This window comes from Dendrobates tinctorius, unplaced genomic scaffold (genome assembly GCF_039654945.1).
Source record: "Dendrobates tinctorius isolate UK_male_01 unplaced genomic scaffold, ASM3965494v1 ptg000071l, whole genome shotgun sequence".
Lineage (NCBI taxonomy): Eukaryota > Metazoa > Chordata > Amphibia > Anura > Dendrobatidae > Dendrobates > Dendrobates tinctorius.
Window position 1 is genome coordinate 18,929,034 of NW_027361739.1, and position 19,494 is coordinate 18,948,527.

The 19,494-nt window shown below is 46.1% G+C and overlaps 1 protein-coding gene across 14 annotated transcripts in view; it reads right to left on the reverse strand.

The window, feature by feature from the left end:
* Positions 1 to 7,903, reverse strand: part of LOC141096078 (uncharacterized) — a 603,498-nt gene extending 595,595 nt beyond the window's left edge. For all 14 annotated transcript variants that reach the window (XR_012233568.1, XR_012233569.1, XR_012233570.1 and 11 more), the window contains exon 1: positions 7,746 to 7,903. Coding sequence is in view for 5 of the 14 variants with exons in the window: in XM_073582477.1 (XP_073438578.1) it covers positions 7,746 to 7,845 (100 nt within the window). In the remaining 9 variants the exon portion in view is untranslated. The remainder of the gene's footprint in view (positions 1 to 7,745) is intronic.
* Positions 7,904 to 19,494: the final 11,591 nt, after the last annotated feature.

Below are 19,494 nucleotides of genomic sequence, written 5' to 3' on the forward strand. Positions count from 1 at the left end.
CTATTTCTTCTCAATCCCAACGTTAAATCTCTCAGAAGAATTAAATATTTCCTTCACTGCAATTTCTACATATAAATCTATACGAATCTCATGTACTTGCCGCTCTCCTGAGATGGATCATGGTGCCAAGTATAACAATAGGGAGAGATTTCACCCTAACAGGAAGCATATGGAAACCCACTCCATGACTGTGTTTTCTCGACTCCAGATACAAATGAGGGGGTTAGTAAAATGTACGTCCATTACTGCACCATTATATACCGTGGTTTATTCAAATAAATGAGCTAGGGGGCATTTTCACTAAGCGACTAAGAACATTTGTTTCACGATAACCTCGCAGTGTAAGACTATCATTCATCGGATGAAATTATTTTTAAGGTTGTTTAAAAATCATAGTTCTTGGCAGCACATTGTCCTGTATAAGTGTGCTGCTGAGAACAATGGCAGCTTTTGCGCATTGAACTTTTCTGTGTAAACCAGCCTTTTCACTGTTTACTAACTACCATGGATCAGTACTGCTATTTTAAAATATAAATGTCAGAAATAACACTAGACAGATCACACGGATCTCACCGCTGCCACTGAAAAGATCACACGGATCTCACCGCTGCCACTGAAAAGATCACACGGATCTCACCGCTGCCACTGAAAAGATCACACGGATCTCACCGCTGCCACTGAAAAGATCACACGGATCTCACCGCTGCCACCAGTTTGTCACGCATAACAGCAGGGGGCATAGCACAGATCCCAAAGCTACCACCAATTTGTCAGGGGACACAACACCGCTGCCTCTAAATGTCCGGGCAATTACGCAATTGACTGACGAGTGATAGGCAAGGCCACGGCAGTGACCACTATTAGGAAAACTCACTACTCACAGAAAGTGCATCCTGTGAGTCAGTGATCCTATTGAAATGTATATATATATATATATATATATATATATATATATATATATATATATATATATAAGAAGACCTCCATTACTGAGACATTGGCCCTCAACATCCAGTCATGTTTAGCCAGGAAAATAAATTTACCAAGAAAAAAAGAGATGCAGACTCAGATAGCTTAGCTTTTTAAGGTTCTTCACCTAAACAAATGCCATCAAAGAGCTTTCCAAGAACCCTGAAAGGCATGTCCAACTTATGTTATTAGATATGTCATGTCTCTTATTGTGATTCTACCTTTCTATAACGATTAATAGATCGAACTACCAATAATGATTATCATGTGACCTTTAAGAAGAATATTAAACCTATATAGTGGAAACACGACTGAAGTAAATTTGAGTACTTATTACATAATCAAAATCAGACAATGACAAAATAAGTCTCTCAACAGAACAATGGGCGGTGGACGGGAAATAATAAAGTGCTTATGTAAAATACATGATCACAGTTGCAGCCAAAAATATTACACAAAGGGATAAAGAAATGGGGTACAAAAATCACAGGTGCATATCAAGGCAATAGTCATAATAAATAAATATTAATACCAAATTAATAGACCAATATTTAGTAGTAATTGCAACTATGCCCCCATGTGAAAGATCCCTTGTGAAAGCTGTGGCGAAACACGCGTTGGGCACGGCGGTCTGAGCGGGTATGCGGCCTCTATTTACCTTCTGGCATTCTCTATCTTTTATGTTGTGCACTAGTCACTTTAATATTTTATATATTTTCATAACTAGTTCTGCCAGTTTGGTGTGTCTCTTTTCCACCAAGTCTGAGACACTTTGTTTTCAGCAGGGGCATAGCTCCAATTACTACTGAGTATTGGTCTATAAATACATATAAAACATACTGTGTCACTGACACACTGTATATATACACATCTATTCTATGTGTATATATCTATTCTAACTTGTCACTCTGTGATTATATTGTACGCGAAAGATGATTTGCCAGCTTTTAATGTCTATTATATGTGTGTGTGTTTTGAAGAGTATTTTAGTTTAAAAACAATGTGTAAATGACAGAGAATGGCTGTATTTGAAAGCTCATGTTAATATTGCATTGCAATCGGATAGCAATCGCACTGCATTCGGATGTAATTCGGATGCTAGATGTGAGAAATAGAATTGTACTCGCATGACACTCCTGCAACTCTCGGCAGACTCGGACCGATTTTTCATATGGTAAGTGTGACGCTGACCTTAGAGCAGATCTCTTCTGTAATTACCTGTTCTTGGCAGGAGGTCCTACTTCAATGGCGTGTCAGCTCTTTTCACTTCCTCAGGTATAATTAATCCCATGTGTTCAATGTGAGGGAGATATGTCCCCTCTGCGGAGAGGACTTTAAAAATTGAATTTTTTCTCTATGACAATAAATAAGGAAGGTGGCCGGGTATTTTCATTGTAAACTGAACCCCTGCACTGCCTGAACTCTCGCACATGTTGATTGGACGACTTAAAGGGGTTTTTCCACTACTACGATCTAGATGACTTATCCTGAGGGTAGGTCTTCAATACCAAAATACCAAAACAGTGTGCATCCGACACCTGGCACGTCCACCAATCAGCTGATACCAGCTCCACCTCCACTGTTTAGTTAGCACGCCCGGTTACTGAAGATCACAGTCTATAAAAATGAATACGAGGTGATCTTCAAGACCAGTGATCGACCACTACACATGTACGAAGCTGAGGGGCTCCTTTAAGCACAATGTTTACATCGGACCGCTTCCAGAGCTGATACCGGTTGATCGGTGGGGATGCCCGTGTGCCGAACTCATACCAGTCTGATACCGATAGGAGTGGACATGGACAACCGTTTCACATGGGTTGTCTGGTCCTGAATATTTTAAAACACCATCAGGATGTCTGACTGCAGTGATTGGCTGCAGTGGTCACTTGCCCATTTGGATTAACACATAGGAACTACAGAGAAAGGCAAGGAATCTAGGAATTGGAAAATCCGTTTAACTATAGAAGGTGCACAAGGTACAGTTACATCTTCCAGCATAAAGGGACCAAATGTACCCTAAACTTCACAGACAGATGATATTTGGGAACCCTATTACAGGTCTTTCACCATCGATGCCCACATCTTGCACAATTGGGCAGAAACTGTAAATAAAGGGACAGATGAAGCGGATGATGGGATGGGCATCAGGCACTGGAATCACTTCATTTACCATATAACCTGGCAATGGATTGAGCCTAATCCTTTGTACGCTGAGCTTCCCGCAGACCTAGAGGAGCTGCTATCCAGCCATCAAAGTCTATCAGTGAGCTTCATGACTGGAGAGGAGACAGCCATGCACACACTCCATTAACTCACATAAGGAGCAATCAAGGAGTTTTGACATTATTACTTAAGCAATATCCTCAGAAATTCCCCGCAGGCTGATTAGGCAGCCAACACATAAGGTGTTATTTTAAAAGGAATGAGAAAAGAAATATTAGGATTCAGGCAAAAATACCTGTGGAGGTGATTAAGCCTGGCAGTATGTGTGAATTAGTTAGTTGAAAGTATATGCAGGATTTGCCCGAACACGCCGCAGCCGCCAGCTTCTTCCAGTCTCCTGACTCCCCCTAGTGGCCACGTGCTGTAACTGACAGCAGGCTACCAGAGCTGAGGCTAGCCTGGAATCCATTATCCAGTCCCTGTGGCACACTTCTCACACCTCCAAGATAAGATCCAAAGTTTTGCGAGTTGAAATTTGCGATTAGCAACAGGATCAAGGTGCGCCAGGGAGTGATCAAGAAATTAAAATTGCACAATCACCGGGTGTAGAAAAACAGAAACATGATAGGATATGTAGACAGCCGGAGAAAGTGAGCAGCGTCAGGAGAGATCTAGGAATCCTAGTTTAATTCTACCCTTTATGAGCTGTGGTGCGACTCTAAATCTTAGCACCCCTACAGTTGATGTGTTGGTTGAACTTAAATAGAGTTGTCCGACTTCCAAAACCTTATTAGCGATTTGTTGGCGATAAATGAGAAGATTGATAACGTGTTCACGACTGCTGGACGACCCCTTATCAATGGCCCCTTGTGCTGGAAAGCCTGCTTCTCAGTCCAATTTATACGGCCATCTGCCTGCACTCTAAAGACAAGCCATCAATATAAAAGTAATGGACAACCCCTTTTAGGGGCGTTTATATTAAACTTCATCTATTGATCATGCCTTCAGGGCAAGACATAACGCAGCACGCTGGTCCTCTGCAAATCTATAATCCTTCATACACACAGACCACAAACAGACTTTAGCCTGAATCTGCAGTCGCATCTTACGACGACCGCTCTGCCTTAAAGTGGACCTGCAAGCAAAGGTGACTTTTCATGGAACGTTGAGGAATATGATTATTTTTGGCCACTACATGACTTGTTTCCTGCATTTTTAGCAATTTTTCCCTCTGCACTGAAACCATGGGAAGTTTCTCCTTGTGCTTTTCCAAGGCTGTAACAATAGTGTAAGCAGGGATTGCAGTCATACCGGGGTTTCCTTTAGCCCATATGAGATGACCAATGTAATTAAAGACCAGTGATAGCTGGCGCACTGTAACAAGGGTTGCATGGGACTTTCACATTGATGGCCTATACTTAGTGTAGGTCATAGATATCTGATCGGTATAGGTGCGACACCTGGAGGCCCCGCCGATCAGCTGTTTTCAGTGCCGACCTGAAGTGCTCAGTAGTTGCGGAGTTGCACAACAAAGATTCGGCAACAGTATAGTGGCCAGGGCCGTGATCTGCACATCGTGAACTGCACATCATCCGCCCCCCCAATGATTTGAATAGTACGTGCCTGCAACTGCTAGATCTCTGATGGAGCTGTAAAGCCCCCATTACACACTGCGATATCGCTAGCAATATCGCTGTAAAGTCACCGATTTTGTGACATTGCAGCAATATTGCTAGCGATATCGCTGCATGTGATACTTACCTCCAACCGGCTCCCCCGCTGGTTATCGCTGATCACGCGAGAAGCTGGACCATTCCTCGTCAGCCACTTCCTGCCGGGCTTCCTGTGGCGCCGACGAGCGACGCGTAGAGCCGGGCGTGAGGACGCAGGATCGCCGCGTCTGACAGGTAAGTAGCGATCCCCGACCACCGCTATGTCGCTGGTGAGATCTGCCTGTTTGGCAGCTCACTAGCGACCACTTTGCGATGCACCAGCGATCCTGACCACGTCATATCGCTAGTCGGGATCGCTGGTGCATCACTAGGTGTAACGGTACCCTAATGTGCAACTTTGCAACTGAGAATTTCTGGCTGACGCCGGCGCCAGGAATATTTGATTGGCAGGTGGGTATGGTGTTAGATAGGCCATCAATGAAAAAGTTTCGGGCAACCCCTTTAAAGATTCTGTATTGGGACCCACGAGCTTCAGGTTATGTCACTGCATTTCTTTGCTTCTGTTTCCTACCAGACCCTTCCCTGCCCCACCTCCTCTTCATAGACCTTTATAGGCAGCAAGGGTAACTTGATCCCTCACTGAAGACAGATCTGTAGTCAGATATGAGCAGGTTCTCAAAGTGAATGATTTAGGCAGAAGACAAAAAAATTGTCTCCAAAGTGGGACATTTTTCTGTAATTAGATGCACTTCAAAGTCTATTAGCTTCACTTGTACGTTGATTTGTCAAAAAAAAACAAAACACAACTTGCTGCTATCACTTGTGAGGTGCAGCTTCCACGGATAGTAATTGTTTTTCCAGTAGACGGAGATTTGTATAATTTCGTGGCCAAGTCAATTTTGTAATTATATTCCCAACAACATTCCTGAATTAGTTTTGCTTTGTCCATTGAGAGGAAGCGAAGTTTCCCTGCATAACATTGCCAAAGCCTTACACTGCCTCCTCCACCGGCTGGTCTGGTTCCCATAGGAAATCTTCCTGCCATCTCTTCCCCACGTGAGTGACGCACCCTGCCATCCATAAATGTAAAGAAAACATAATTTATCATCAGACCAGGCCGCCTGCTTCACTTGATTCATGGTCTACTTTTGCTATTCTCATTGCCGTGAGCATGTGATTTTTGGTGGTGAGCAATGGTCAGAATGGACCCTCTGACCAGTCTGCAGCCTCATATACAGCAAGCCGTGATGTTTTGTGTTCGGACAACCTTTTATCATAGCCGCAGTAACTTTTGTGGCTGCATGTGCTACAGTAGCTCATCTGTGGGCCGAGATCGGACAGCCTAGCCATTGGTCTCACTCTGCATCCATAAACCTTGGTTGCCACAACCCTTTTCCTGGTTCAGGGGTGGTCACAGTTTGAACAGGGCCCCTGTGCAAGAACAATATATGGGCCCTTTGCAGTCCAGTAACGCATCATAATACAATACTTTGTGTGTCTGTGACGGAAGCTGCTTGCTGCTTTGGAGGTAGAAGTGGTCCCTATTAACTCTCGAAATCTCTGTGCGACTGCACAGGTTGCACCAATACTGTGTCCGCCCGCACCCTGGTTCACCAATTATCCTACCTTAGATCTCTCTTGGTAGGTACTAATCAATATACACCAGGAATCCCACACAAGACCTATCGGTTATGAGTTGACCCAGTTGTCTAGACATCAAAATCCAGTCTTTAAAGATGACAAGATCCTTAATAGGGTTGTCCACTTCTCGGAAAAACCCTTGTGAATCCTTCTATGTCCCCAGTAGTGATGAGTGAAAGTGCTCGGATAAGGTTCCTGTTTGTTAGGTAATCCGTGTCTGATCCCTGCGGCCAGTCAGCGCTAGCTTCATTCTCCCTGCCTTCGGGCAACTCAAGACTTCCAGAAGAAGTGACGGAGCAGCCACAGCTGTCAATTAAGTCCGTGAAAGAGGAGAGCGACGCCAGCGCTGATTAGCCGCAGGGATAACCTGACATAAGAACCGCACGCGATTCCCTGGGAGAGTCAGTGCCGACACTGGAGATTGCGTCAGAGGGGAGTACAGGCGCTATTATGTTATTGGGGTATTCAGACGGGGTCGTCCGAGTAGTAAACAACCCCTTTAATAGCCCATTTTTTGCTGCTTCCAATACATCAACTTCAAAACGTGAATGCTCCTTTACTGTCCAAAATATAGCGCCCCCGACAGGAGCAACTGTATCAAGATAATAAATGGGATGTCCCTGCACATGTAAATATGAAAATGGCTGTCGGTTACATAGGAACGGTCATCAATATGAGATTGGCAGGGGTCCGACACCTCAGCTGTCACACGCTCTGGGGATGGCTGGATGTGCACAACGTGAAGCAATGTGTGGCTGCCGCTGCAGAACAGCTCGTGTGTAGGAGCAAATAACATCTGACCGGTGGGTGTGCCGCATGTCGGGCCTCTCCGATCCTACGGATAGGTCGTCTATATGGCGTGACTGGACAATCCCTTGAAGCCTTGTATATAATCAAGGTTCAGCCATGAAAATGAATAATTAGCCCTGTGTGCCGCCATACAGTGCCCCATGTATGAGCATTGCTTAGAGGGGACACCTTCTATGGTCATTATTGGTGTAGGTACTAAACATTCATCATTTTGTGCCGTTGGAGCGATGTTCGCACTCACATGACCACCAGACTCCATAGATGACACAGCAGGACAGAAATGGGATTTGCATTGCTTAGAATAGAGACTGTTATAACAGCTACAAAATATATTATGGGTGTCAAATACATTGTATAACACATGCACCACGTGACCCAGAAAAACCTATAACTCCCACCATGCCCTACCAGAGCATTGCTGGAATTAGTAGTTGTACCCGATATACAGCGCCACCAGACATCTATATTTGCCTCCCTGTCACTTACCGAGTCCCGGACACTTTGTTTTTTCCTTCCTCGCGTTTAATTCAGCCGCCTCTACGGACTCCTGGGAGGACCAAACAACTTCACAACTCGAGCGCATCATTCAACTATCAGTTTACGAAGTTCTGAGAAGCGTTCTGCTCCCATCTAGTGGTCAGAAGCGAGTACTGCAGCCACCGAATTATTCTCAATGACACCGTGACAATCGTATTACTAAATCTAGATCTGTAAATTCCCTGAGGTTTCGCAGAGAAGCCTGCAGCAAATCTCCACTTACCATAATCCAGCGGCTGAGTTATCAGGATAAACTGCTGGGTAATCTGATCAAAAGGATCATGTGAAATAACAGGATTTGTACAAGGGATGACAGACTGATCTTGTCTGGGATGTGGTAACTCTATCATGTATGGATTGGAAATGCATATGTCTATAATGTCACATATTGTGGCCTGAATATTTAACAATTCTGTTTAACACATCACTTATCAGGCCAGTGTCCACCGCAATACTTGTAAACTAATAAATGAAGTCATTTTGCAACCAGAGATGATTAAAAATCTCCAACTGTAGTGTGTCTACAGCTCTACCGCAGACCTATGTGTCTCTATGGTTACAGACTACTAGTATTCCCTGTGTAGTCTGATCTCTCTCCTCCATAACTTTTTGAAAAGGCATAAGCACAGTGGCGTAACCAGAGTCCGATGGGCCCAGAGCAAGATTTGGAAAGCCCCCCGCCCCCCCCCCTCCATCACTTATCCAGTGCCTCATCCTAATATATACTGTATACCTCGCCTCCTGGTATATATATATATATATCCCTTATGTTCTCCATTCTTGTATAAATATATTCCTCCATCCTGGTATATACAGCTCTGGCAAAAATTAAGAGACCACTGCAAAATGTTCAGTTTGTCTGATGTCTCTCTTTAGGCCGGAGTCACACTAGCGATAAAATCGGACGAATGCAATGCGATAAAAAATCGCATTGCATTCGTCCCAATGTTATTCTATGGGGCAGCTCCCATCATGCGTTTTTTAGCAGATCCGTTCCTCGGACCGAGACCATCGCAGCATGCTGCCATTGTCACCGATTTTCGGATCGGATTCGCCAATGCAAGTCTATGGATGCGATTCAAAAACGCATTGAAAACGCACCACACGTGTGACTTGCGATTAAATCACAAGACTTCTCCTGGTCAACAGGAAATAGCAGGAGGCATGGCCAGGAAGCTTTGGGATGCAAATTTCTCTTGCAGCATAAAAAAAAACCAGGAAGAACGCCTCCACGGAGTCCTCCATCATGTCCACGCCAGTCAATGTGGAAATGCTGATAGTTCTGGTCCATGAGAGGCCAGAACTATGGGACCAGAGAGATCCCCACTATGCTGACCGGACACGCAAGGAGGCAGCGTGGAGAAGAATCTGTGCCCAGATGTTCAGTGGCTATGTGGCAAGACCTCGGGAGGAGCGGGACCAAATTAGTAAGTGAAATAATGTGGACACATAATCAAATCCCCAAATCTAATCTGCTCAATGTAAGTCCCAATATGTGTCATCATTGCTCAGATATGTGGGCATAATTACTCCGCCATTTTTATTGTGTGCATATTGACATCTAAATTACCACTCCCTGACTGGTGGCACCATGACGAATTTGCCTTACTAAAATTTGAAATATTTAGTTAATTGTTCTGCCACCAAATGCAGTGCTCTCCTTGTTTTTTTGCCCATATCTTAGCCACTATATAACTTTTTATTTTTACTCCAAACATCATAGATGTTCACATTATTACCACAGGTTTTTCTACATTTTGTTAGCAATTCTGTTGGTTAGAAGGTCCTTTGTAGTAGGCCTCAACCTTTTCCTTATTTTTTTGATTGGTGTGGAGCCAACAGGAATATAAATCATATCATTTCTAAAATGTGTGCCTAAGCATAGGTAAACCCTTGATTCCATAGCCATATGTGTGTTGTTACAAAATCCTGTGTTTTTGTTCACATTGTAGTGACTGATGTGACAAGGCGTTGGCGCAGCTGCAGGGACACATATAGGAGGGAGAGACAGCTGAGATCCCGTAGTGGAGAGGTCGGAACCACCAAGAGGAAATACCTCTATTACGACCGCCTACATTTCCTGGCTCCTGTGATGGATCTGAGACCGTAAGTGCAGGGTTTAATGTAGTACTTTGGATATTCTCTATGCAAAATTTCATTTATGTTATTTTTTCCATTGTAGCACCGAGTCAAACCTCACAGAGAGTGAGACGGGTTCCGACTCTGAGGTGGTGATTGATCCTGAGCCGGATGTTGCTGCAGGGTCCGGCCCATCTGCAGGACTTCCAAGAGCCACACCACCACCACCAAGATAACCACCACCAGAATCTGTTAGCCAGGCAGCACAGCATGATGACTGGGGCAACAGTAGCAGCCCCACCATGCCTCTGGATACCTCTCCTCAGCCTTCGGCCCTACCACGACGAGGCAGGCGCAGGAGAGAAGGAGCACCTTTGGGAACAAGAATGCAGGTGGACCAAGGTGTATTGGACTACTTGTCCACAGCTGCTCATGATGATGGGGAGGAGGCTTATGGGCGCAGTCTGGCACAGTATTTGAAGGCAATTCCCCGTGGGTACAGGCTGCGTACGAGAGGGGCTCTCCAAATTGTTTTGAATGCCAGCACACCACCCAATAATCCCCGCAGTGTGTTTCAGTTTCTTGAAAGGTGGCAGCTGTCAGGTGAGAATCAAATTGATAGGCTGGTTGGACTTGATGTGACAAGTCAACCATTCTTGGAATGTGTTCCTCCTCCTCCTCCACGGGTGCCAACACCTCCGCCTCAGCCTGCACACATCCCCAATGTGGCTCCACAGGTCCAATATATGGGCCAGGGCACACATGCCCAATATGGCCACTTTAACGTACCCAATGTTGGTGGGTGGCCACAACATGGGTATGTTAGACCTGGACATATTGGGGGATATGGGCAATTAGGGCAGCCCTACCAGGACTACCCACACCAATATCAAAATTACCCCTACCCAAACCCACAAATTGATCATGGCAGGATGCAACAGATGGCACAGCCAGCTGCCAGCGCACAGGGGGGCAGAGATGTGGCCCAGCAACCAAGGCCAAATGTCCAAACAGGCCCCCCACCTTCACCACCCCCAACCTACCATGACTTGTAGGTTTTCGTTTTTCCCTTGATGTAATGTTTTGTGTTTTATACATGATGTTTCAGTTTTGGTTTGGACTTTTAAATACTAATGTGCTGATAACATTAGGCCATATGCCATTACTATGGTTATTTGGTACGGCAATAACAAATAAAACAAGTAATAAACTTGTTAACATTCACAATGTGTGTGTGTTCATGTTCGTACATGTTCTGTAATGTGTTAGATAGATATAGTAAAAAGTACTGTTTACAAAAAAAAAACCAAAAGGCCAAGCAAACACTCTTTATGAGAACACATCACAACCAAAGCACTACATAGATAAGGCATCATCTTGCCAGGGAGTAGCACCCTGAGGTGTTAGAAAATAAGTTGTAAACACATCACGTACTTTGAGTCCGGAAATTGGACGACGGGGTGGGTTTACATGTGTCCTAGGCCTATACACATTAGCAGACTCCACTTCAGCATCATCAGGTGAGGGGCAGTCATGAATTCTTGTGAAGTTATGTAGGACAACACAGGCTTTAATAACTTCATTGACATTAGCTTCACTCAGCTGAATTGCGGACTGTAGGACCCTCCATTTGGCCTTAAGAATACCAAAGGCACACTCCACCAGTCGCCGAGCACGTGATAGGCGAAAGTTAAATATTCTACGCCGGTGGTCAAGGGTTCGTCGTGGATATGGCCTCATGACATGTCTGCTCAATTGAAACGCCTCATCTGCTACAATAACATAAGGCACTGGTTCCAGATTTGAGTTGGGAAGCTGACGTGCTGGTGGTAGGTCAAGCTCATTATTACGCAGCCGCCGACCCATAATGGAAGAATTGAAGACTCTGGAGTCTCCAGTTCTTCCATAGGCCCCAACATCTATAATTATAAACCTGTAGTGAGTGTCAACCAAAGCCAACAATACTACAGAAAAATATCTATAATAATAAATGCCCTAAGCAGCTTCCGGTTGTAACAACTTCCGTCCAGTTGTAACCGGTGACGTCACCGCACACCTCTTTCCATGTTAACCCTCAACACACACACTCCTCTCACCTTTCACCATCTCCACTCACGTCCACTCACTCTTTCACTCCACACACGACCCTTTCTCTCACTCCGTCTCTCATACTCACGCCGTCATCGCCGCTGCTCTACAATCCCCGACATCTTCCGCTGGCGCCATCCTGGATCCAGACGTCCTCCACGCCGGCGACATGTTATTGCGGCGACGCCATTTTGGATTGGCGAAATCTCGCGATACTCAAGATGGTGTCGCCGCAAGAACATGAGTATGAGAGACGGAGTGAGAGAAGGGGTCGTATGTGGAGTGAAAGAGTGAGTGGAGATGGTGAAAGGTGAGAGGAGTGTGTGTGTTGAGGGTTAACATGGCAAGAGGTGTGATGCTATCGCATCCTCCCGATGCGATAGCATCGGGCCATAATCTAGTTGTTTATAATTATAGAATTGGGACCCTGAGTTCGGCGGCTTACGCACACGGATGTGCTTCCCATCTAGGGCTCCAATACATTGTGGAAACTGGCACATGTCCTCAAATCCACGGGAGATACGCAACCAGTCAGGCATTTTGGGCTCCGGCATTACCACATGATGGAGTCTGGTCCAGATTTGGGAGCATGTAGACCGTACTATGCCAGAGATTGTTGATTTCCCATTTAAAAATTCTAAATGCAGACCAGCATATGAAAGGCCAGATGAAAGGAAGCTAAAATAAAAAAAAAACATGAGTACACAGCCCAACAAACTACAGATACAGTTTCAAACACACTTAAAGTCAAGGAATTCTAAAGTAGGCATGATGAACCATAAATTACATGCCATGGCTTGGTTCCGTAAGCCACAAGCATATAAATGCTTTGGGGAAATGTGGTGGAAATAATTTAAGAAAATAGGGCAATAAGAAATAAGGTTCAAGGTCTGTTAAATAAATATGCTGCTTCACACATCATCAACATATTGGTTTGAGACATACCGTAAGGTGAGGAGTAGACGCTCCTCTGCAGAAATAGCTTTGCGCATCCTCGTGTCCTGAAACGTGATCCCAGGGCGCACAATCTCCAGCAAAATATCAAAGGTCGCAAGGCTCATCCGACAATATTGATAGAACTTCTCCGGATGGCTACGCAGAGATGTATAGAGACGGTGGAAATGGCCTTTAGATATCCTGCGTACTAAAAGCGGATGGACCCTCATTCGTCTACGCCTCCTCGGATCCACAATCACAGGGGATTGCTCCCCAAAACGTCGGGATATAACCCAATAGAAAAGAACACGCTCAGTGGTCTTAAAAGTGAGCCTGTCTGTCATGTTTAGCACAAAGCAGAGCTACCCAAATCCAAGCACTGATTGTATGTCAAAGGTAGCAGGCTCACACCTGTTGGAGATCCCATAAATATAGGGCGGGATGATTTTTTAAATGAGTTTCAGGCCTAAAAACCGTTATTTGTCAATTTTGGAATGGTCAGAAAAAAAAAAAATCGCCAGACGGATGTCAAACGGATGGTTACATGCGATTAAAATCGGATGAATGAAGAAAAATCGCATCAAAAAACATTTGTGGGATTTCGGACCGTTAAAATCAGACCAATTTATTCGTTGTGTTTGATTCCAGCCTTATAGGTATATTTTTTAGTAAAATGTAAATTGCTCTTTTATTCTATAAACTACTGACAACATATCTTCGAATTTCCAAGCACTAAATTTTGTAGTTATTTTCAGAAAATGAGAAATGGTCAAAACAACTGTGACGACTCCTAGAGTGGACCCTCTGGGTCGTGACACCAACCCTCCCAGGGCGAGCTGACCTAGAGAGGACCACCCCCTATACAGGGAGTCAGGGGCAAGCCCAAGAAGGTAAGGTACCAAGACTGCTGACGCCAGGTGGCCGGCTCACAGGAGACAGGAGTGAGTGAGTGTATGTGTCTATCAACAGGGAATGTGCAGAGTACAAGAGTGTGCAAAGCGTGGACACAGGGACACGCAGGGTATAGGACAATACAGGGCGAGTGTATGGGAGCATGGAGAGTACAGGACAAAACAAGGCATGTACACAGGAGTGCACTAGATGCAGGACAGTGCAAGGTGGTGTAGGGATTAGCACTGGTAGGTAATGGAAGGGCTGCAGTAATGAGGCAACACACAGGCTTAAAGTCCAATTTCAGTGGTTTAATGTCACTTTGCAAACAGCAGGTTAACAGAAAATCAGGAAAAACATAAATGTACTCCAGCTTGGAGAACCACTGGTCCCAGACTCACCCCTTACACGGGACAGGCTTATCTAAGCGGCTGCCAGGCCCTGCGGCATCCGCCAGGTGCCATTCCCAGAGTTGTTGAGAGCAGGGCCGGACTGAGACCAAAAAGCAGCTCTGGCACAAAAAAAATTCACCAGCCCACATACAATGAATGTCCTCACCCAAATCGTAGAACACTGGCAGGTTGTGCCAACTTTTGCTTTAGCTCACACACACACGTATCACACAGCTCACGCAACTAGCTCACACACACACAGCTCACATGTATCACACACACTGTATCACAGCTCACACACAAGTAGCTCACACAGCTCACGCTCACACACACGTATCACACAGCTCACACACACGTAACTCACACACACGTATCACACAGCTCACACACACGTAACTCACACACATGTATCACACAGCTCACACACACAGTTCACGCAAAGCTCATGCTCACACACGCAGCTCACACGTATCACACACGCATGTATCACACAGTTCACACACAGCTCACGATCACACACAGCTCAGACGTATCACACACATATGTATCACACAACTCACACACTCATGTAGCTCACACAGCTCACACTCACACACGCATGTATCACAGCTCTCACACACACACACACACAAGTAGCTCACACACGTATCTCACACGTATCACACAGCACACACATGCACGCATGTATCACACACACACGTAGCTCCCATACACAGCGCACGCTCACACACGCATGCATCACACAGCTCACGCTCACACACACAGCTCACACGTATCACACACGCATGTATCACACAGTTCACACACAGCTCACGATCACACACAGCTCACACGTATCACACACACATTTATCACACAACTCACACAATCAAGTAGCTCACACAGCTCACACACACAGCTCACACACAGCACACACACGCATGTATCACAGCTCACACACACACAAAGTAGCTCACACATGTATCTCACACACTCATGTATCACACAGCACACATGTTTCACACACACAAGTAGCTCACACACAGCGCACGCTCACACACAGCACACACACGCATGTATCACAGCTCACACACACACAAAGTAGCTCACACACGTATCTCACACACACATGTATCACACAGCACACATACGCACACATGCATCACACACACAAGTAGCTCACACACAGCGCACACTCACACACGCATGCATCACAGCATCACATAGCTCAAGCTCACACACACAGCTCACGTATCACACACGCATGTATCACACAGTTCACACACAGCTCACGATCACACAGCTCACACGCATCACACACACACATGTATCACACAACTCCCCACACAGCTCATGCTCACACACGAATGTATCACAGCTCACACACACAAGTAGCTCACACTCACACACAAGTAGCTCACACACGTATCTCCCAGAGCTCACATGTATCACACACGTATCTCACACACACATGTATCACACAGCACACACACGCATGTATCACACACCCAAGTAGCTCCCACACACTGCGCACGCTCACACACGCATGGATCACACAGCTCACATGCTCACACACACAAGTATCTCACACACACGTATCACACAGCTCACACACAAGTAGCTCACGCTCACACAGCTCACACGTATCACACACGTATCTCACACACACATATCACACACGCATGTATCACACAGCTCACACACACAGCTCACATACGCATGTATCACAGCTCACACACACACACACAAGTAGCTCACACTCACACACAAGTAGCTCACACGTATCTCACACGTATCTCACACACATGTATTACACAGCACACACATGCATGTATCACACACACAAGTATCTCACACACAGCGCACGCTCACACACGCATGGATCACACCGCTCAGGCTCACACACACACAGCTCACGTTCACACACGCTTGTATCACACAGCTCACACACAAGTAGCTCACGCTCACACAGCTAACACGTATCTCACACACACGTATCACATACGCATGTATCACACAGCTCACACACAAGTAGCTCACACACACATGCATTACACAGCTCACACACAAGCATGTATCACACAGCTCACACACAAGTAGCTCACACAGCTCACGCACACATGCATGTATCACCCACAGCTCACACACAGAAGTAGCTCACACACATATTACACAGCTCACACACACAAGTAGCTCACACTCACACACAGCTCATACACGTACATCACACATACATGTATCACACAGCTCACACTCACACGCAGCTCACACACGTATGTATCACACAGCTCTCACAGACACACAGCTCACACGCACAAGTAGCTCACCCACACACACGCATGTATCACACAGCTCACATGTATCACACAGCTCACACACGTATCACACATACACAGAGCCTCACACACACACACACACAGCCTCACACATAGCCACACACATACACACACCCACACGCATACACATAGCCACACACACACAGCCACACACATACACACAGCCACACACATACGCACAGCCACACACATACACACACAGCCACACACACACACAGCCTCACACATACACACAGCCACACACATACACACAGCCACACACATACACACAGCCTCACACATACACAGCCTCACACATACACAGCCTCACACACATACATACACACAGCCTCACACATACACACAGCCTCACACACAGCCACATATCCACAGCCTCACACACACACATAGCCACACACATACACACAGCCCCACACACAGCCACTGTGATAAAACACTCCGGGATCGCCTTTGCTGGGGTCAAAGGTCACATGCGGTTAGCATGAAACTCAGGCACACAGCCGGGGTCTGGGTATAACTGAAACTGGGTCAGGTTTATTAAAGGTGAAAGCAATGCATAAAAGAAATAAAACAAATCCTTGCCTGTCTGGCACTAACTAAACAAGGTACAACCTAACTACCAACTGGCGGGCTTCTCCTGTCCAGCCAAACCACAGTTACAGTGGGCACTGCTTTTACTCACGTGTGTCTCTCACACAGACAGGCTCTCTGTGTCCCCAGGCTGATACACTCACACAACCACCTGGCATCCTTTTATATCCGTTATATCCATTATTCATTAGTAACCAGGTGAGATACTGACCAGACTAGGCCACATAGGAATGGTATCTGGGTGAGATATACCTGCCCTCATCCACTATTCCCACATGATTCTCACATATCCCCCCCCTCTGCTCAGACCACTCCGGTCGAGCAATGACACCTGCCAAACAGTGCACTCGGGACAGGGCATCTGCATTCCCCATCTGTACCCCTGGGCGGTGCTCCACCGTAAAAGTGTAGGCCTGCAGGGCAAGGAACCACCAGGTCACCCGGCTATTCCGTTCCTTGTGCAAGTGCATCCACTTGAGAGGGGCATGGTCAGTGATCAGCCTGAACTTTCGGCCCACCAGGTAATATTTGAGAGCCTCTAGAGCCCACTTAATGGCTAGGCACTCTTTTTCTACGACTGCATACCTTTGCTCATGTTTATTCAGCTTCCTGCGGAGATAGAGGACTGGGTGTTCCACTCCGTCCCTCACTTCTGACAGTATGGCCCCGATACCGGTATCAGAGGCATCCATTTGTACCACAATCTTGCTGCAGAAGTCCGGAGTCACCAGTACGGGTTGAGAGCAAAGTGCCCGTTTTAGGCTATGGATGGCTTCTTCAGCCGCTAAATTCCATTTAATCATGACAGAGTCTTTCCCTTAGGTAAGATCCATCAGGGGGGTAGCGATTGCTGCCAAATTGGGTATGAATCGGCGATAATAGCTGGCGATCCCCAGAAAGGCTTGCACCTGCTTCTTGTTGACAGGTTGCGGCCAGTCCTGAGCCGCTTAATCTTATCGACCTGGGGTTTAACAATACCCCTCCCAATTACATACCCCAAATACCGGGCTTCTTCTAGCCCGATGTGACATTTCTTTGGGTTCACGGTTAGACCTGCCTCCCACAGGTCGTCAATCACAGCTTGTACTTTCTGGAGATGAGTCTCCCAGTCCAAGCTGTAAATGACAATGTCATCCAAATAGGCCGAAGCGTACCGCCTATGTGGCCTCAGGACTCGATCCATCAGTCTCTGGAAGGTCGGCATATACACATACTAAAATAAACCTTCCGGCGTAGCAAATGCCGTCTTTTCTCTGGCCGCCTCCGCCAGAGGGATCTGCCAATACCCCTTTGTTAGGTCTAAGGTCGTAATATACCGGGCTTTTTCTAACCGATCTATTAACTCATCGACCCGGGGCATAGGGTAGTCATCAAATTTTGAGACCGCATTCAGTTTCCTGAAGTCATTGCAGAACCGGATGGTGCCGTCCGGCTTAGGAATTAACACAATCGGGCTGGACCAAGCACTGTGCGATTCCTCAATGACACCGAACTCTAACATTGCCTTCACTTCTTGGGAAACGGCTTCATGGCGCGCTTCCGGAATTCTGTAGGGTTTCACGTGAACTGTGACACCAGGTTCCGTTACGATGTCATGGTTCATTAGTGTAGTCTGCCTGGGTTTTTCTGAGAAAAACTTTTGGTTGTGAAGTAGAAACTGCCTGACCTCAGTCTTTTGCCGCTCCGAGAGAGTCTCTGCAACCCGTACCTCCGGTACGGTATGCGAGCAGACGGGACAGGCCAGCTCCACTGACAAGGCAAGAGTATATGAATTCCAGGCTCTACCGAGTATATGAATTCCAGGCTCTACCACACACTGAAGGTGCTCTAGGGGTAAAGAATCATGAGTAAACAATAAAGTAAACCCCAGCACTCAAATGAAGAGAAGAAGGGACGTATATGCAAAAGTGAATTTATTGATTGACACACTGCAAAGGGAACCTAACCAGAGCAACAGCACCAACGTTTCGGCATAGAGCCTTTCTCAAGGTTGTTGCATCACTGGTAAGAGCAAGGAAACATGGGTCTCAAAAGACTACCGGATTTTCAAATAGAGGTGAGGTTCCATACGATTTGCAGAGTGTGCATGGGTGAGAGATGTGATGGGATCACTATGGAGAGTGAATGGACGCCTGCAGTGGAAGTCCAGGACAAATGCGGGTGGCAGGGGGAGCGGCTGCAGTGGCAACAACCTTGAGAAAGGCTCTATGCCGAAACGTTGGTGCTGTTGCTCTGGTTAGGTTCCCTTTGCAGTATGTCAATCAATAAATTCACTTTTGCATATACGTCCCTTCTTCTCTTCATTTGAGTGCTGGGGTCCACTGACAAGGCAGACCGATCTTTCCAGGGTTTTATCAGATTTACATAATAAGCCTGTTCAGGTTTCCGTTTACCTGCCTGGTATAC